Consider the following 22,296-nt stretch of genomic DNA (forward strand, 5'->3'; position numbering starts at 1 on the left):
ATTCCAAGAAAACATCAAAATATCGTGGTTTCATAAGCACAATTTGTAATGACGAGGAGTAATGTGGAAATTTGATGAGGGAGTAATGGTGGGGGTAACGAAGTGTGACGTCATAACTGTGGCTACTTGATAAGTCTGGATGCGCTATTAAAAGATTTTTGTTAAGGTTTTCACCATACATCTTAGCTAAGCTACGTTCCCAATTTGTGGTTTTATCCTGGTTTTGAATTCAATTACACTAAACTAGCTGTAAGCACTGCGCATCAACTATTTCTATGTGACACCAATAAACCTCGAGCCACCTATTACACTACGTGCAATCACAAAATTAGGTATTGATAGCTCTATCGTCTTCGGGGATATTTTGTTAGTCTTAACTATTAAGAAAACAATTTTGTTAAAAGAGGATCCTGGATCATTATAAATTTCTTCTCTTGACCGCTGTCTAACTTATATGTCCAATGTTTAAGAAAATACTGTATTTCAAATAATATACCTCATCCAGTCTTCTCTAATCGGATCGAGAATTTTTCTTAAAGAAAGCGATCCCTCACTTTGCTTAAGCATCCATGTAATGTAAGTCCTGATCTCTTCTGTAGATTTCATTAGCGCCACAAAATGTTCCACTTTTTCCTTTCCATTTTAATTATGATTCGTTAACGAGCACAATTCATGTTATTTTTTGTACTTTTACTGAATTTAAACTTTTATTTTATTTAATATTTTATTATGTGGTCGTATTTTATTTGAATGTTATAGATAATATAAAAGACACTACAGTATTTGTACTGTGGAGGAATGTTGTCATTGGTGACGCAGATTTTTGAATACCATAATTTTTTTGGCTTTAAAAAAAATCCTCGGAGCAGTGAGGTCGCCCCTTAAAGCCTGTAAAGTGCCCAGGGTTTACAAATACTATAGTAATAGTTACATACGATGTTGCCTCTGACGACATATTGACTGAATATATCTATACCTTGTCCAGCCATAAGTTCTATTACATTACTTCATTAAAAGAAGGATTTTTTGAATGAAGTAATGTAATATTATTCAAATGTATACCTACATATATATTAAAGTCGCAGCGAAAACAAAATTCTCGAAAAGGCCACCTTTGGATTTTATACAGGCCTTTAATCTGTTTGGCCACGAATCTATGGATTTACACTGTGAAGGGAAATTTCGGCACTGCTTTTGTTTAATGTGCTTTAGTATTTTTTTCTCATAAGTCTTTACTTTTAAATCATAAATGAAATGTAGTGTGGCCCTTCAGGCACCTATAGTTTATTTATTACGTATAAGCAATAAATTAATATAAAAACATGTTACATGTATTGTAATTGTGGTCAAATAATTTTAAAACCAGACAAAATGTACAAAATGTTAACACGTAAAATAAGAAATGTATTGAAAACATAAGGGTAGGAGATGTATCCAGCGATAATAATCCGTCCTTTTTATTATTTCTATCACAAAAGAAAACCGCGGGAAACTCGCCACATTCGGCAGATTATTGTTGCCCCCTACCAAAGGCTTTCGAATATATGTATGTAGAAAAATACACTATAAATTATTTTGCTCCATTGGAATAATAGATATTAAAATAAACATGTTTGAATAATATTTAACCAATTATGCCTACGTTGTATTAGTAAAAAAAACAATCTACAACAGTAAGTAAAAATTTAATACATATAATTAAATATTAATTATGTGTTATACAAAATATGTTAAAAAATTAAAAATAATCTCCACGGCGGGGAATCGAACCCCGGTCTCCCGCGTGACAGGCGGGGATACTTACCACTATACTACCGAGGATTATGGATAATTCAGCCAAATTATAGATTAGAACTCGTTTATGGCTGAAATAAGATTTGATAATTTTAAATTGTTATGCTCATACAAGGTAATTATATAAACATATTTTTTTAATAAATTATTTCTGCATTGAGAAATATATAACATTACGATCTAACCTAACTTAAGATAATTAATTTCATACATCAAAATTGTCGACCGGGGAAATCTGTAATTGGGTTTGTCTATTATAATTATAGTCTAGCCTAATTTACTAAAAAGGATATTTAACATAGAAAGTGTTACTTTCAGTCTCTATTAAAGATAAGACACTCTGTTCTTGTGTAATAGTTTTTCCATTTCATATCACTGTTTAGCACATAGTCTAACACAAATTCACTAATTCGAATAATTGTTCAATCTTCTCGCTAGGCCCGTGGTGTTCAGTTGAATAGCCACATTCACGTGCTGGTTGAGCTTTTGTTCGTGGGATCCAGCTATATATTAATGAAATCATCGCATCAAATCATTTCACAAGAAAAAATATTAGGTCATCGCTTCATCGTAATGTGACGCTGCGTCAGGGCGTTGCACTTTGTAGATTACAATAAGTAATTCACTACTTACTACCTTACCACCCCACCCACACATGCCCAAACTATACTATATTAAAAGTTTTTAAAATATTATGTATAAACTCTTAATGTTTGTAATATGAAATAATTATGCATAAATTAACGTTATATCAATAAAAACACAATCTACATGAGTAGGTAAAAATTAAATATTAATTGGGTGTGTTATAAAAAAATAAAAAACATTATCTCCACGGCGGGGAATCGAACCCCGGTCTCCCGCGTGACAGGCGGGGATACTTACCACTATACTACCGAGGATTGTGATTGCTTATGCCAAATTATAGATTAGAACTGGTTTAGCGCCAAAACAGATCGTGTGATCAATTTCCATTATTGCTATGATATAATATATTTGTAACAGATAAAATTTATAATTTTTATTTATACAAATTAGATTGCGGAAAAAATCATACGACCTTGCAACGACAGATAACCAATCGATAACGCCCGAACAGTAATTTTGTAAATTAATTAATGTCTTGTATAACCGTTTGAGTGCGGTCCATATTTGATTATAAATAGATTGTAAACAAATATAAATTTAGTATATTTAACATCTCGAAGCGAGAGAAAAGTGAGAATGAGAATTGCTAGTAATCATTCAAAAATGTCGCCCGGGGAAATCTGTAATCGGGTTTGTCTATTATACCCAGCCCAATCCTGCCCCATCCCGAGGCTATCCGGGATTTTTATCTTGGAATCGGATGACGCGCGGATGACTTTAGAACCGAATCTCCTAGATTGCGTTCCAAATTCGAATATCTGAACGTTGATTGGTCCTAGTTTTATCCTTATCTCGTTAACTACATCGGACATTTGCCTAAGGGACTATTATCTCAATATCTAGTTACTTTTTTATTATAAGGGATAGATAGTTGTACAAATACTAGTCTTATAATGTAGGTAAATTCTATATGCCTAAGAAATTGTATAAAACAGTTTAGCCATGGTTTTTATAAACATGTTTTAGATTTCTGATATTATGACTAATTAATTAGAATAAATATCAATAATAAAATAGATTTTATTTATAACTTAATGATATTCGTTCGCATGAGGCACAGAACACTGCTCACCTACTTGCAGAAAATATTTCATATGATGAAGAAATGATTTGTATTAAAAAAATAGTGACCGTACTAAAATTTATTGATAAACAAAATGTTATATTAAAATTTAAAAAATTCATAAATCTGTTCATGCTCCGAACCTACCCTTTTTCCGTAAACGTTAGATATTTTGTAGATAAAAACGATGTCATTATTTCCCATAAAAATGGAATGTAATAAAAATATACCTGTTATTCGAGGGTAGACCGCATCTTGACAGTCCTATACTAACAAGATGCTTTACATCTGACTTTTGTCGTCCCCTCAAATCCTTTAGTCAAAGATTATATTACAGATACATCTTATAAAACTCTCTTTCTCTTTTCTTTCTTTTTTTCTTATGTGTGGCATTGTTGGTGCGGCTGCAAATAAAAGCTTCCGTAGATGTTAACTTACTTACAACCAACTTACGTTATATTTGTTGTCTTGAAGTTGTGTTCACAATTACAGAAAAACAAAACTGGTTATTAGGGTTTTCTGTACAATTTTTCTCTCTTCCTTAGAGTACCTACTTCCAGTTTTGCGATTAATTTTATATAGATTCTTTACTAATGCAACGTAGCAAATTATCGAGCAATATATTAATTAGTGACGTCAACTATTTAGGTATTAGATTTAAGCCCTGGAATTCAGTTCAGCTTATCAATGTAATTACAAAGTTAATTAGTTATAAGCTAAATGCATTGGAAATTATAATTTATTGGACAGCTAATTCTCGCCTTTATAATAAATAATATCAGGAATATTGTGAATTAACTGTCATATAGATATCTCCCAGATATCGAAGAGAAGATCTCAAAAAAGTTAAGATATTCAGGATACTATTACGTCTACCGTTTGTTAATATCGAAACATTTTTTATATACTTACTAGTTACTTCGGGACACATGCCCGAACTCGACTCTGATTCATAATTTGGTTCAAAAGGTCACCAACGAGATTATAGACAATAGTAAGAACAAAATAGTGTTTACAAAGCTAACTAGAAGTTCTTTTCCAAATCTAATGCCAAAGAAAGCGTAAGAAAATTATAAGTTTTGATTTAGCTGTAAAGAAGTTTTTTTTTACTTTTTCACAAACGGTAGTAGTATAAAGTCGGCGAAATAGAAGCGTAACAAACTTATTGCGCTGTGAAGATGTTCACATGAGTTTTTAAGTAAACATTGTTCATGGAATCTTTTGGAAATCATATCTTTATCAAATTTATCTATGTTAAATCGCTCATACTTCTGTTTTACGTTTCGCCTTAGGCGGTCTTCAAAGTTTGGGATTTTCAGGTCAAAAGGTTGGCAGATATGAGAGGCAAAGTGAGTATTGTTTGCATACCGAATATTTCTTTAGTCGCCCCGAGCGTGCTACATTCTATTTCAGTGAATCTTTGTTCAGCGACCCTAGACTTAAGTGTGTATACTATAATAGACCAGCATCTAATTCGAACACCTTACCATGTTTAATCACTATGCAAGATTATAAGTGCGTATAGATTTAATTGTTTTGGTATAAGCTTTGTACCTAGCGAGTTTCCATACTAAAACATAGACACTGTGATAGTACTTAATATATCTCTAATACAAAGAATTCATTGCATAAAAATAGTTCGCTTTTTATACTACTTTGTAAAACGGTCTTACTGTATTTAGCTTTTTGAACAACAGTAAATAATTAATTTACCCCCAAACAACACTTATCACAAGGGCCCTGTCTGTCCTGTGTTAAATTATGATCGTACTTTTCATCAGAATACTTCAAACAACCACTAGGTCCTTTGATCTCATGCTGTAGTGTCCTCAATTTGCAAAGCCATTAACGCCTAGCCACAGGTGAGCCACTCAGACACAATGCAGCATATTTTTCAAAGCAAATGAATTGCAAAACTGTTTTGGTTAGAACATGAATATGAATGGAAAACAAGGCAACAATGACGCGTGCTTCTCTATTATTTTCGAATCCTTCAGCGTATTTAGATTTAAATATTATTTCTCATTAATTTTTTACTATTTATAAAAACAATGCGTTTATTGTTCGCAATGTAGTTTTCTAAATAGCATAGATGAAAAAGAAAAGGAATGCTTTACTTTAAAATATGATGAAATGTCTATCGTAGCAAGTACAGCGTTATTTCTTGGCTGAGATTTAAAAAACTGCTCCCTGTCGATCCATCTGTTGTATAAAACGGATATTGATTAATCTTTTTCGCGCGCTCCCGAGCGCGCCTTCTGACAGATAATGAATGACCATAGCCACGTGACAGATTAAAAATGTTATTTCACAGATTACAGTAGTGTTGCTTATTACAAAGTAAAAGCAGAAATATATTTTTAAATCTATCTGTATTTAAAATTACGTCTTATAGTTAAACTTAATAGTAAACAAAGATGATGAAAAAACAACTTTGTATAAGATAAGTATTAATGTATATTAAACCGTCTGTCATCAACAGAACCAGCAGGCAGTGCGGTTTCGGCGGGAAATCAAGATGGCTACCAATTCCGTGCAACCGACGGCACGCAACTGTCAACGTGAACAGATGCTTATGTTATCATAACTGAATTAATTATTAATATGACAAATCCAAAATTAAAGTTTTAACTTCTATTATATTTACATTCTATTCATTTGTGACGTATTTAATGAGACGAGTAAAGACACAGAACAACAGACATTCTTTGCCTTTGTGGTTCGATTTGATTGTTTGAATTAATGACAAAAAAATGAAGAGCAGACATTTTTACTGAAATCGGTTAATTAAACTGCCTGTATAAACTAGAATGTTAATCAGAAGATAAATATGGTAATTTCGTTCAACCATGCGGGTAACAATTGATTTATAGTTTCGGTGTTGCCCTGTAGAAAACTATCCCGATGACCAGGGAAAGGGTTAATTATATTTGCGGACTTTTGGATTAATTGCATTTGCGAGTGTAACAAATTGAGTTTATTGCTAAAGTTGCCAAAACTTTAACGCCTACCGCTTTACATGCAATAAATCTCGACCTTATTATTATGCTTTGTTACTTTAATAAGCAAAAACTATTTGAATATGAAACGCTTTCTATTCTTGCTAAAAAACAGTAAAGAAATGTCACACTTAAAAGTACTGTTGTAGTATGCTTGCAAAAGTACAAAAGTATTTTTGCAAGCGTGTAATTCTCTGTGTGGTCGTGTGCTTAAAACCCCACCGTACAATAAATTGTTCTTACAAAGTGCACAGGTTATTCTTAATTGTAGGACTCAGAAAAGCTTGTAAGGAAACCCGTAAGATTGGTCTTGGCCAAGAATCACCTGTTTAGTGAGATAAAACAATAAACAAAACTGACGAAAGAATATGTTTGCTATGTCTTTATCATCCTGATAGTATGATTCTTTTTTAATCATAACATAACAGGAACATTAAAACATTCAACTATTGTGATAATACTAAACCTAACGTATAGCTCTCCCGGGTGTCATAGAATACTGTGTCACCACTAAATTCTATTGCTATATGTGTTTGCACAGAATACTAAACTGATAGAATTAATAAGTTCGTTTATTACGTTCAATAGACAAAGAACAATTAGCGTCTTGTAGATTCCGAAAGATTTTTCAGTTAATTTCACTGCGTAAGGCATACGACACTTGACTATGCATAAACCTTGAATAAGGATTATGATGCTAAAAACGTGGCAGTTCAATTATACCAAAACAACCAATAAAATAGATATGAAAGAAACAGATAAATGTATTTTTTTAAGAAACATTTCAGGTGTAAAAAATATAAAACTGTCTCTACTTAAAAATACAAAATGTGTTTAATAAAACTCAAATACATAAAGTACAGAAAATAATACCTAACTTACACTAATTTTACACTGAGATGATTCTTCATCAAAATAATTTAAAGAGCAAGATGAAAAAGTGACCAAAAAGCGGAAGATCTAAACTTTACATTTTCTATGTGAATACTTAGATCAAAGCACAAAGTTTTACAACTACCAGAACTCAGACTGCACCTCAGATTTCAAACCAAATTCACTTGAGAACTCCTTACCAACTTTGAAGAGATCTCGTTCTATTTGTATTGATTTGGTCATGTAAGTTCCTTCTTTGGTACAAAGTACTGACTTGGTACCGACACATAACACTCTAGGGTTAAATTTAGGCAGTGTAGGTAATATCAGATAGACTTTGATTTCTGTAGAACCTTTGCAAGTGAAAAATTACTATTCCGCTATAAGCATACAGTCAGGTCAGAGTAATTTTTGTTGAATATCTAATTACTATACACCAAAACTTCTTTAAGATACATATTTCATGGTGATCAGGCAAAATGTCAGCAACAGTTTTTGTTATTAAAATGTCGTTAAGTTATTGTATCTGTAAACCGTTATCAATATTTCATTATTATTAGTATTATTAATAATTAAATATTGATAAATATTAAACAAAACAAATTTAAAAAGTGTCCATGTGACAGTGTACCTTTAACGCTGGCAGAATTTCCTCGCTGCATTGCGATGCTTATTCGTTGAGCGAGAAAAGCACCAGCTCTGGTGTTACCGGTACTATCTATCTATCTTACTCATAATAACTTTCACTCTCAAATAACGTTTTTATAGACAACGACATACGCACAAATAGTCCGCGTAGAACCGTAACCGTAACCGTATGGTTAACTATCTAAGAATTTCTCTAGGAAAATCTCTTTTTAAAGATGTCCTAGGCGTATTGCTTTATATATATTATAAATTCTTCGTATAAACTACATTCGTATATACAGTTTTCGTATAAAACTTTAAAAAAAAATATTCTTGAAGTCTTTCGAAGTATTCTTGAAATATGACATAAAATTTTAAAAGTTTTCGAATCACGAAAATCATAGTTTTGATTCTGGCCATAAAGGCATTTAAAGCTAATAAAACATAGACCGGGCAGTGAAAAGTGATGGAAACAAAACGATCACTCCCCAATTGCCCGTGGGCCACTCGGCTGATTGACCCGGCTGGGGATTATTGAAACTCCAGCCACAGACTACATTATACACTAGTGCGTTGCACATTTAAAAGTCAAATTTAAGGTTGGATAAAGAGACGTGAGTTTGGGTACGGAGAGACGTACGCGCGGGGACGACGAGCCGTAAGCGCGGGAACTGCAAGATAACGCACCGCATCGCGGTTCGGAGCCTGTCCCGAGGCGAGGCGAGGCGATTACGTTACGAATCCGATTAGTGTGCGTTACAGTAGGAAGTTTCATACAAACAATACTGAACGGCTCGAGGTGTTACAGTGACGATCCCCTTCCGAGTTGATATATGTGCCGTGAACCTTAGAACAGTGTAGCGACACACATTCTACTTAAAAGCTATTCCGGCCACTAAGGATGTATCTACAACTTCTTGATATTAGGACAACGAGGCCTTCCTGCCGGCCATCCAATCGTCAGACTGGTAAAAAACATAGATAAGGTCCCTTTTTACATAATTATATGTATCCACATTAGAACAATTACTTAATGTGCCTTTTACACTAAATAATTGTATCGTTTTTTAATGTCGACACTGTTTTAATAATGCTGCGATTCAACTCTGTATTTTATGGCTGCGTTCATCGTTATCTGTAACTGATGGATTTAAAATTCACTGTTCCCGATCCGATGCAGGCGGAAATTGACTTCGGTATTTTGGACTGTAAAAATTCAAAATTAGAATTTCGTCAAACAAGCAATTACTACCATTTAAGCCGCTTAACACTGAACTGTGCTCATATACATTTAACATTATTTAGCGAAACGAATGAATAAAAATGTAACAGATAATTCATACGAAGATTTAAAAAGCAAGAGCGCTCAGCATTCAAAGGGAAATAACATGCAACGTTTTATGAGAGCCGTTTGATGGCACGGCAAATACGTTCATAAATTCCCGCGCCATCTGTATATATTATTGCAATTGGCTTGTCTGTACATAAACAATTGAATATTATTTATTTTGTACTTCACTATCAATATAACTTGGGTTTTATTCGGTTGCAGTTTAGAAATAATCAAGTTATTGTTTATTAACAATAACTTAATTATTATACAACACGAATTAGATAGTACTCAGCAAAGTGAATTTCATAATTTTTATTGAATTTTTCCTTTCTAAGTTTCGTTAATGTTTGAAGTTAGTTAGTTAGAATAATTGTATTTTGTTGTACATAATTTATGTTAGTTGAAAAAATACTAAATAAATAAATAATTTTGTATGATACGATTCCCCTTTTTTTATTGTAACGAAATCAATTTACAGTCGCCCGCGCCGGGGCAACTTTTAAAAGTGACGCGGATTTCCCTTAATCCATGTCTCCGTCTGCAAGCCCAACTTCCGATTTCACCAATGTCCAGGTCACAGTGGAGTACGTACGTAATCATGTCGTCGTCCTGCAGGCCTTTTTTTGCGTTGAGAGTCTGCCTCTAGGTTACACTCACTACGACTACCGGCAAAGTTCTAGAGCATTAAACAAGGGAGTGGGGGAAAGTTTGCGCATCGTACGCATGTACGAGCAAAAAGTGTCTAGCTATTTTATTTAACTGTAGAATACGTTTACGTAGATATCTTTTAAAAATTGTTTTAATTTATTGCAGATTGTTAGTGTATGTCAGATATTGAGTTGTTAAATATAATTTTTACTACCTCCTAAAATATTATCACAAGAAATAAAAACCGGCCAAGTTCGCTTCTATCCATGCCAGGAAAAATTAAAGAATATATTTATTTATTAATAATATATCCCCGCCTATATATGTTCAGCTATAGGGCATAGGCCCCGTCTCAGAACAAGAGAGCTTGGGCCAAAGTTCCCACGCGGGCCCAGTGCGGATTGGGAACTTCACACGCACCATTGAATTGCTTCGCAGGTTGGTGCAGGTTTCCTCACGATGTTTTCCTTCACCGCAAAGCTAAGTTATTAATAATGATTGTGGAAAAAATATTTGAATAATTTAATCATCATCTGAAAAAAATATTCCTTCCATTAGGTCATTAGCAAAGCTAGTGCTTGGTCTAGGTTCAGGGGAGATGGAGTTATCATGATGCTCATCATTACTGTCTTTTTCATCATCATCATCCTCCATCACTATCATCGTCACCATAAATAACGAATGGGTCGATAACTAAATCTATCACATGATCACTTTTCATGCACGCCAGTGTACTTAGGAGGCAAAGGAACGCGGACACAGCGCGGGACACAAACGTCAACTGATTTACCAGTCACGCGACACGTCACTCTCCCGCTGCCGCGCACCACCGAAGTGATACCTAAAAATCGCTTCTGCACAGGCAAAGACAATTGTTCAAGATGTTTGCCGGTATATGTACCTGGTTCAACCTGTTCTTAGTTCTGAGCTCGATGTCCAGCGACACGACATTTGATTCAGTAAAAACATAGAAGCTGTTAATACAGAGTTTCATACAACCATTGCTGAGCTGGAGAGCTGGAGATCTTTGTCAAAAAGCAAAATCGAAGCCGGATGAGTTAGTAGCTTTGCATAAATTTATAGATAGCGGTTGGCAAATGTCTGAGACTAAATCAAATCGTCCCAGTACAATTTCAGCCAATAGACATTGAACGGGGCTGTCCTGCTATTTTATTACGTGAATAACTTAGATGTTAGTCTTTGTTGTCGAGACGTTTTGAAATTGGATTTTCATTGCACATTTAAATTTGTAGAATCTTTATAACGTTGTTTTTCGTACGGCAAAGTAACAACATCTTCAGATAGAGATAGGCCAGTGTTTCCCAATGTGGGGCCCACACCCCATTTGATAGTTAAGTTAATTTATCAAATAATTAATTTATTTTTATTAAATAATTATTTGGAATTTCAGTGTTTCATTATATGTTTTAAAATCTACTTAGTCTTGAAAGAAAACATTTTTTTAACCAGATTAAAGCTATTTGTATTATTATAAACTTATAATTATTTTACATAATATTAAATATAAATTTTTCCGACGTTATAAGTTTATAATAAAAAAGTGTTTTCTTTATATGTGTAAAGAAAGCCCACCAGAACCTTGTCGATAAATTATTAGTGTGTATTCATATTATTGTGTCAGTATTTTCAGCAATTAAGGCTATTATTATTCATATTATAATTATAGTTGAAATAATTATTTTACCTTCACTAGAGTAACTACCGAAAAATCAAATCTCTATCTACTGCTTTTGACTGACTCTGATTAAATTTACCTCTGTAAACACATGACGAGGTACGGAAACTTAATAATAAAATTGTTATTAATTAAAACAAATGTAACACGAAAGTCTATGTAATTATATTGACGAAAATCGTATTCATGCACTCAAAACACGCAATAAATTAATAAAGTTACATAATTAAAATTACGAAGACAAAGCGAAGTCAAGTAATTCAAATGAGGGTAAAAGTTTGACATAATTACGCTTTGAGTAACACCCCATACGTATTAACTTTATCTAAAGGTAGGGATACAAATACATATCGATACTATTAACTCGACACTTATAAGGTTTCTTTTGAGTGCTTATTTATAGAAATATCATGATTGTAACGTACTAGATCTCGAACGTTACAGAACCTGTCTATATATTCTATGTTGAAAATAATTTACACCGCGGGTTATGTATTCTAACATTAGTAACATATATATTTTAGTTAATAATTTGAATCGTAAACCAAATATAAGCAATAGTACACTTGAAGCGAAAATGAGCCCTTATTTTTTGCCACGCTCATAAATTATAATATAACATTCTCGTTTCCGATAATGTCTGAAGGGTCGACTACATTTATATGAAAATGTCACTTAGATTTAAGAATCCAAGTTAGTTTTTTGTAAGCGTCACCACCCTAAGTTTATATTAGTTATAAGCTCATGTTAAAAACAAGTAAAGCCAGTTGACAAACTCAAACAAAGAGTTTCATTTAACATATGTTTTAGCATCCCTACAACAACCGCCACGGAACTAAACTCGCGATAGTCCGAAATTGTAATTATAACGTGGGTATTATATATGGGTTTCCAATTCTTACTATAATTCTTGCAGTGGATCTCTAGTAATATATATAGTAATATATAATAGGTCGGCAGTCAATTTCTGAAATATCTCCTTGTACATTGCCAATCTAAACAGTTATTCCACCGACTTGACATCCGAATGCGACGATGCCTCATCTCCGAAACCGACTGATGCATCTCATTATAGAATGTTCGAGCATTTTCCCGGAATATTAAGAAGTTTCAGATCGTAACTGGAAGATTTCTGCAGTGAAATGTCTCTCTCACTGCAACAAGGGCGTAGCGGAGGCAAGAAGTCGGGCCCCTACTTTCCTAAAAATATACAGTAGCAATAGTAATATACATGTATAGTATTAGGAAATTTCTTAATACATGTTTGTACAAAATATGTGTATAAAATCAGGTCCCGCACCACAACAGTTTATATTGGGTAATTTATATATAAAAAAGAGGATGTGTCCAAGATATGACATTTTCGTCATTTCTATTTTGACACTTTACAAACATGTACAATGTACATTTAATCACTCCTTAGAAATTATTGCAATTTGAAAGTATACTGAAGATAGATTTTGAAGACTTAGAAAAAAAATATAGTACATTCAATATTGCATTACTTAAGTTAATATTGTATATTATTCCACTCGTATAGGACCTACTCGATAAAAGTTTTATCCGATATTAAAGGTCATGAGTCATTTGTTTATTTCTTTTTAAACGTGACATAAATTTAAACAATCGAAATACCGACACATCCCTAGCGAGAGTAATAACAAGAACACGAAGAGTACAAGATTAAGTTTAATTTATTTCGTCTTTTACTATGCCTGTGCCTAATATCCACTGATTTGGCGGCAAATTTAATTATGGCATGCTTTTGACGTTGATTGTGGAGTAATTTCGTTTGTGTGACTCCGATTGTCTTGTTTAAAGATATTTTCGAAGAAATATTGTTTCGCATTTTGACGCAGTGGTCTTAAATTAAGCTGTGGTTTTGTTTTCGAAATTTGATCGTCAATCGTTTAAAATAATAGGTTTATATTGTCTATCAGCTTAGACCCAAAAAGTGGATTGCGTGCACAAAAGGCTTCTTGCCTATTAGAAGATAAAGGATGGAACAGATATTGAAATCTGAGGCCAAACTGACAAGATTATAACACCCACGTAGTCTTGAAATGCGTGGCTGTGGCTTCCCAATATAAAGCCTTACAGTAATGTAGTCGCTGAAGCCTGTGAAATGCCCAGGAAACTTCTAAGCTTCTGGAAGTAGCCTGGCTGGCTTATCAGGCGGATCAAATAGTGGTAAGTGCGGAAACTGAGTACATATAGGGTTGTAGCGCCACTGTTTTTTTTATTATATATTTTATATAATAAATTAGATTATAATAAATTTCACAATAATGTTATAAAATATATAGCTTTAAAAACCACATAAGCGTTTAAGAAGGTTTACAATTACCGTTGTACTACATTATACGTCCTACATAATATATTGTAATAGACGTTGATAACTACCTGACCACGTAAGCTTTTTAAACTTATTCTCCAGTTGTAAAGTTAAATAAACAATACATATAAAATTTCACACATGCATTGTACTGTGACAATGGAATGTCAACGAGCATACACTAGCCAACGAGCCGTCCCATTGTCGTGAAAATACTTTTACATATTTTATTGCCTCGTCGATACCGTTTGTAAGAATATAATAACTACGCTATATAGATATTGACACTGAGAAAGCTAATACAAAATAAAATAAAATTATAGGTAATTACTCGGTTTTGTTTTATTTTCTTCCAAACAAAACCTTCCAATGGGATTGATTACATAGATGTCGTCAGGTCACGGTAGGTTTTGTCGTATCTTTACAGGTTTAGAGTTAGACAAAGTGCTGCCAGTACTTGTAGCAATAGAGCTCAAGAGACGGTGTTGCATATACTTACCGACTGTCCAATGTATGGATACACGTATAATCTAAACAAGCAAGGAATAAAAGTAACAGAGAAGATCTTAAAGGAAATAATGTTCAACTATAGGTTAATAGTCCTTCAGGAATTTGCTGTAAATGTTATTTAAAAAAATGTTAAAAGAAATAAGTAATACTAGTGGGTGCTCAATCAATACTATTACCAATGTCATTTACTTTATTTGTAGATATACGTATGCTAATTCGCTAGTAAAGATTATAAGTTTTTTATGAGAATAGAACAACTACGGAATTTATGTCTGATTAGTTAGCAAATTATTTAAGCAAGTATATGACATATATTTCTGAACCAATTCGACTTATGGTCCGTCCTTACGAGCCAGAAGCAATATGAATTTCCATGGCTATCTCTTAACATCAGGTGCCTACTGTCCGTTAGATAAAACATGTACCTTGTGTTAAACAGCCAAAACTAGACAGTACTTGTGAAAGTGTGGTCATACTGCTAAGAGACCTTCTAGAGAATTCAATATGTTTTTAACATACATAACGCTATAGGTAGACTTAGCACGAACTATGACTTCCGTATGTCAAAATCTTTGCCGTACGGTAGTCGGACTTAAAACTAGATCCCGTGTCCGAATCTTACCCTAAGTTTAGACTCGGAATCTTATCGTTACAGAAATAGATTAGTACATTTGACACATACATTTAAATGGTTATGGATTTAAGTACACTTGCTTCTTTCCCATCTAATAATGCATTTAGGAATGAAAGGATATTTTATGAATGAACCATTGCTATTATGTAATGAAATAATGAAGGCATTGTTTAATAGTGTTCTCGTTACAACAAACTTCCGTTTTCCGTTAGCTGCGGGGTTTTCATTGTAAGGCTTTTTGTTTTTTCAATAATAGCTCGCCCGTGGCTACGGCCAGATTATAATAACATCTTTCAAAACGAAAGCTATGAAGGAAATTTCATTTGTATTTCAAATTTATTTTAAGATTAGCTAAGTACTTCGTCTCTGTGTTGGGATAAGTATTGTATTGATCAATGCTACATTACCGAAATTATTTGAAATGTATGACTTGGCGAAAATAATATATAATTCATTTTTGTATTTTTTTGTTTTTAGGCAACAATATAAATAAATAATATAGAAATTAATCGCAAACATACTGCTCAGCGCAATACTTTAACACGGCTAGACGTGTTCGAGTATTTTTTTATTAAATCCTTAAGTTAGAGGAAAGTTATTACGGAGAGAAAATTTAGCAAGTACTTTTACGGTTTTTAGTAGCTACATACTTAAAAAAAACATATTGAGGCGTAACGAAGTCTATACGGCAGCTATAATATAAAATCACATTAATAATGATTATTTCTTGTATTAATTTGTAAGGTTAGATAAATGAAAATACTATAGCAATCATCTAAATTATGAACTCCGCGAGATTTGCTTTGAAAATCAGATTAAACCATCAACACACGAGGTTTTAAAATACTTTTAAAATATTGAAATTCCAAACAATAAATAATCCCGATGGAATTATAAAGTACACGCAGATACGTAACTGATTTTCTATTCACAAACATATTTCCAAACGCGATAGCGCGTAAACTTCAAAAAATACGAAAACTCCGATGTTGAAATTCAATCAACTGCCACAAAAATGTTCCCTCTGTTTATTTCTGTTTCAAATGAAACTGTCAATCGCTAACTGTTTCATACGTTTGGTGTGCCACGAGAGTTGATTGCAAATACCACTTCTTTCTAACCGATTGTTACAAAAAAATCTTGAAAAACGTGATATACCTTGATCCAAAAAACTGTTGTATTTTTTTTCATGAAAACATACTTTTGTTTACGGTACGGTGAAGGAAAACATAGTGTGTAAATCGGCATACCTCAGGACCAAAAAATCGTGTGTGACACGCACTTGAGGGTCATCATCATCAATCTGACAAGGCGGCCGCAATGACGTAATGAATAACAAATTCAGATCAGTCTTTAAATTTATTTAAGAATCTTCTTTCTGAGCATTTCTCGTCTACTTTTGTAATTACATTAATTATAACTCATTAACCCTAAAATAAGCTTTTTCATTGTTATTAATATTATTTTTAAAGTTATTTAAAAATTATGAGCCTTAAATTTTTACGATATATGCGCACACCGTCACAAAAACCGACACCCTGAAGTTAGCATAGTCAACATTTTTACTTTTATTATTTAGAAATATTTTTTTGTGATATTTAACTAGATAATGCGTTATAATAAAACTTTCAATGTATTAAATACGTTTTTTCTATTGTTAGTGACGTTTTTTTCTATAAACGTGGAATGAGGCGAAAGATAAAAGGATTTTTATCTTGTTACGCCATTGAAGTATAACTTCTAACGTGTGTACATAAGTACACATACATTTTTATTTTTTTTAGATTTCAGTTTAGTTAGAGTTATTATTAGTTAGTATATTTCTAGTGTTACATGTAATATTTTGTTAAATATTACGTTACCCTCAGTTGTTGTTTCTTTTTTATTAATCCATACTTTGGTTGCCGGGACGATCGCTTGTTAGCGATAAGGCCGCCTGTTGCCTTAAAACTTATTTAAGAGAGAATGTGTTTAAAAAAGAGTACATTTCCTTTATCAATGTTACAAATTACTGGCCCGGTAAATAAAACTCTTTAAACTTCTAGTAAAAATTGTATTATTATGAAATAATGAGAAGGAAAAATAAATTTCAAATTTATATATCTACGCAAATACGATACGTTCCGAAGTAACTCTACTATATAATTCATGTCATCAAAATAGCGCGCGTTTAGTTGAAACTTTCAGATTTTAATGTAACAGAAGGTAAATGGGCAGGAGGCTCACCTGATTTTAAGTTATACCGCCACCAATTGACACTAAAAATACCAGAAGACTCACAAATGTGTTGCTGGAATTTTAAGAGTTGGTACGCTCTTTTCTTGAAGGACCCTAAGTCGAATTGGTTCGGAAATACTTCAGTGGGTCACTGGTTCCAGATAGTGGATGTGCATTAAAACAAAGATGTACTTAAATCTTTGTTAGAAGTTTAGTATTGGTTATAGTTAGTACTTATTGTCCACATTACAGCGACATTAATTATCAGACTAATTAGTGCTTGCATTAGCAGGTTTACCATTATTAACTATTAATTGGTACCGCTATACTATTATATTTGTAGATACATTAAGTAATGCACTAATAATAATAAGCTTATATACTATAATGTTGCATACCTGCTGGCTGCTACTTACAATTATTGACAAGAGGCGGGCCGATCTAGCATTCATGACAGATTTTTTTTGTTGTAAATAGGACTGTAAATATCCATTGCTAAAAGCTGTTTTGTATTACGAGTAGCACTCTAGACCTTGGCTATATTTTTTCATTCTTTAGGGAATGACAGGGCCGGTAAATAAAACACTTTAAACTTCTTGTAAAAAATTTATCCTTCCCATTCGCTAGTCAAGTACAATTAGAGGTGGTGGCGCACGTCGCCCTTACAATAATATTTTAAACTTGCGCCTTGTAAAATACTTGCGCAATGACGCAACAATATTATATTATATGTATTATAAATTACATTATTATATCTATCGTTTTCAACCACCGTGTACTTTTTCTACGAAGTAAGATTCTGTTTTAACAAGTCAAAATTCACTTTCACTTCATTTTACCAACGACTAATCATTATGTGGAAAAAACATGGAAACTGTTTTAAGCTCTAAGTTTCTTCGACATTTTCACGAAACGATTAATTAAAATTTATTGTATGAAAGTATTGTAGGCTTACAATATCTTTCTACAACATCCGGAACCCAAATTGAATCAACGGGGCGAAACGGACAGGACAGGACACATGATTAGAGTTTATATTTAATTATAAAACCGAAACGTCAAGTTTTTACGTGTTAACTATGATTCTGAGCTTTTTGTGTTCATCGTCATTACCTTCGATTTTACTGCTCCTTTTTAAAGCTATTATACAAACTACTCTTAATAACTCACGACTGAAAATATACCAAACACAGAACATGACAGATACATAATATCTGTCTTTTCTCACAAGACAGCTATCGTCAAACGTCATATTTGTCTGCCAAAATTTTGGCGGTAAAAAGTAAATACTAAATACAGATTGCTTTATTGTTTGTCATGGTAGTTTAGTGGTTACTAAAAACACAGAAAGTAATTATATAAAATTAATATTTTAACAAAAATATTATTGAATATGTCAAACATAAAGAATATAACGACTGTGGCTCGTTCACTGACCAAACGACCATTTCGAGTTTCTATTGAAGGCAATATAGGATCAGGAAAATCGACGTGTATAAAACATTTTGAGAAATACAATATTGTGGAAACACACCCAGTAAGTTAGCCTCTTTGTTCGATATTTAAAACTTCTTATATATTGGGCAACTATTCAAACTGACTTCTAATAACACTAGACAATCGGATTTAAATGTTTATTAACTATTATTCTAGGAGCCAATACAAGAATGGCGCAATGTTAGCGGTCACAACTTACTCGGGTTGTTGTATAGTGATCTTAACAAATGGAGCTTTGCATTTCAACACTATGTGCATCTCAGCCGGCTAAAGATTCAAACCAGTCCACCATCTAGCCCAAATGTTACTGTGAAGATGTTTGAAAGGTATTGTGTACATTTTTTTTGTAGTGATAACTACTATTTCGAAAAAAAGCACATCTAATGAGAAGGTTCCTAATAGTGTGTTTAATTAAACATGTAGAATATTAAATTTTTATTTATACTAAATCTTAATATATCACATAAAAAAGACTTCATAGATAAGTTAACCACATTAAACAGAAGTTACATTTATGTTTTTAATTTACACTTTTATATTAATACTCAATAAAACATGGGTTATATTTATATATATATGAAACGGAATGTTTAATAGAACAGTACTAACCCTCAAGGGTGGAGGTCTTTTGCTGTAAATCAGTAAATTGATAAGCATAGAATTGTGTTGTGGGTTATCAGACTATGGGACCAGGGATAAGGCATGTACCATGTATGGCATTAGGTGTGTAGGCAGGACAAGACTAAACATGTAAATGTAAGATAATATTACTATTTATTCATCATCTAGATGTAATTATTTTTAATTGACTTATAATGGTGTAATTTCAGGTCAGTACAAAACAGCAGGCACTGTTTTGTAGAAAATGCTAAGAAACAGAATTTTCTTCATGACCCACAGTACCAAGTTCTTCTTACTTGGTTTGACTATACTGAAAAGAATTTAGACATTAGCTTAGATTTAATAGGTTTGTATGATTTTCTTATGGTTGCATATTGGTTTCCTTACAATACTTGCTTTCACCTAATGGGCAAGTGTTTCCATACATCAAAACAAAATCCATTGGCACCTAAATATTGTTTAAATAAACAACCTCTGGGTAAAATGTTGTATATTATACACAAGTATGCTCTGCTATTCTTCATAAAAACACATATACTAATTTTAATTTCAGTATATTTGCGGACAACACCTGAAGTGGTCTGGGAAAGAATGATGAACAGAGGCAGGGCTGAGGAATCTGAAGTACCTTTGGAATATTTACAACAAGTAAGTAATAAAGTTTAATGACAAATCATTTTAAATAAAGCCTTGAATATACTGTATGCTTTGTATAAATGTCTACTTATTTAAGACTAGTTGTGAAGCCCAGGCTTGTAATGCCATAAGAAAAATAAACATTAATATAAAAAAGAATACAAATATAAAGCACAGTAAGGCTGATTAATTTGAATATATGTTATGTAGATACATGTTAAATTTCGTCATAAAGTTTGAAATTAAACATCTGTACAAATTATGGTATGACCAGTGGTTGCACTTTAAAATAAGGATACTAAAATAGATAAAAGACGCTCATTACTAAATGTATAATTAAATTTGTTGCAGGTGCATGAATCATATGAGAATTGGTTAAGTTTCCCCGATGTAGGCTGTGAAGTGTTAACAATTGATGCTAATCGAGACATAAAATTTGTGATTGAGGACTTAGAAAGATATACATATAAGATCTTAGGTGGTAATCATACTAGCTAGAAAATGTAGGTATGTTACAAATAAACTGGCTAATTATTCAGTGTAAACTCGTGAGTTGGGCAGAAACATTTTCTGTGTAAACTACATAGAAACATTAATGTATTATAATTTCATATTGTATTAATAGAATAAGATGTTTTATGATTAATTGTTAAAGTTTTATAGTTGAGCAGTGGAACCCTGTACTATAATATGATTAAAATCACCCAGTCTAGTATATGAGGAAGATTTTCATAGAATCTTTACTATACCAATAATTGTTGCAATTTTTAATTTCTGCATCTTAAAACCTACAATCAAGGGCTTCATAAGATACCAAAGTTCTTTTTCTAATTATGGTCATTATTTAGATATCATGACATAGAGTGTATAATTGGAATCATGGAAGCTGGGTCTACATTTAAAAGACTGAGGTACAATTGCGCTGTTACATGAAGTTGACACTATGTATAGAAAGTAATTCTAGAAGAAATCCAACGAAGGCTTCTATCAAGTCTGAAAACAAAAGAATCCCTAAAGTAGTATTTTTATACAAAAGATATTATATGTATAAGAGTCTGATATTACTAAGAAACAATCATCACTTCAAAGATTTTTTGATACAATATGAGAATTTTATATTGGGGTATTTAAAACTTACTATAGCTTTCATAATTTTTAACATTTTTTAATGTAAGTTTTATTGTTGCATTGTATTTATTGATGTTCTGATTTATATTTGAGTAGAAAAAATATCATTTATACCAAATAATATAATTTTAGTTTTATAAAAATATGTATACTTTGTCATTTCATATATAGACTTAACGCATATAACTAATCTTCCGGGTTTGATTCTTGTCGAAAGAAAATTGTCTTAACTGCCTGATCTCATGTTACCTATAAAAATAATGATTAATAAGTCGGACGTATGACTCACATCCCGTTGTAGGGTATTGCGAATTTACATAATTTTATATAAAAACCGCCTTAATATTAAGCTAAGAGACATGTAAAAACCTATTAAATTAAATCTTTGTTTATATTATTATTACGGGTATGCCTCTAATGTTACTAGATAGCATAAGAAACAAGTTTAATTGTAATAAAAAAATTGATGGGACCGGTGTTTATTTCTTCCTTTACAATTTTTTGGCCATGATTAGACGCTATCACCTATATTCATTATTTATAGCACAGATTTTCGGCACAGGCAAATGTATGTTGAATGTGACTAAAATATTTTAAAGACACACTGGTCAATATAAAATATTTATTTTATTTATTTATTAACACTTCGTTACACTACAGAAAATAAGAAATTGAACATAATCAAATCAAACTGGCAACTGGCGGCCTTATCGCTTTCGAGCGATCTCTTCCAGGCAACCACTGTGAGTAAAGAAAAAAATAAATGAAAATGTATTAAATTACATAAGATAGGCAAATAGTGCAAAAATACATGTTATTGTAACTAAACAAGAACAAAAAAAACTAAACTAAAAATATGATACATTAAAAATAGAAAGTAAAAAGACACATAATCACCATAATTTAAGATAAGTCTCACGTCAGTAGTTGGAAAGAAAGTTAGGGATACGATGTGGACAGGTAATGTTTGTACATACAAATATCAAGATAAGATAAAAAAACGTATATAACGTAGACGTAGTACGTTAAATCCACAT

At 32.3% G+C, this 22,296-nt stretch overlaps 1 protein-coding gene and 2 non-coding genes across 3 annotated transcripts; 1 reads left to right on the forward strand and 2 right to left on the reverse strand.

The window, feature by feature from the left end:
* Nucleotides 1–1,749: 1,749 nt before the first annotated feature.
* Nucleotides 1,750–1,821, reverse strand: Trnad-guc. Its single transcript has one exon. It is a non-coding gene; the product is annotated as a tRNA-Asp (tRNA).
* An 803-nt stretch (nucleotides 1,822–2,624) lies between these two features.
* On the reverse strand, nucleotides 2,625–2,696 carry Trnad-guc. Its single transcript has one exon. It is a non-coding gene; the product is annotated as a tRNA-Asp (tRNA).
* Nucleotides 2,697–18,678: 15,982 nt separating this feature from the next.
* Nucleotides 18,679–21,249, forward strand: LOC123708340 (deoxynucleoside kinase-like). Its single transcript, XM_045659017.1, has 5 exons — nucleotides 18,679–18,914; nucleotides 19,031–19,200; nucleotides 19,705–19,841; nucleotides 20,049–20,143; nucleotides 20,483–21,249. Exons 1-5 carry the CDS (start codon nucleotides 18,771–18,773, stop codon nucleotides 20,627–20,629), a joined length of 693 nt encoding a protein of 230 aa, XP_045514973.1. The 5' UTR covers nucleotides 18,679–18,770; the 3' UTR covers nucleotides 20,630–21,249.
* Nucleotides 21,250–22,296: the final 1,047 nt, after the last annotated feature.

The sequence above is a fragment of the Pieris brassicae genome, chromosome 4 (genome assembly GCF_905147105.1).
Source record: "Pieris brassicae chromosome 4, ilPieBrab1.1, whole genome shotgun sequence".
Classification (NCBI taxonomy): Eukaryota; Metazoa; Arthropoda; class Insecta; order Lepidoptera; family Pieridae; genus Pieris; species Pieris brassicae.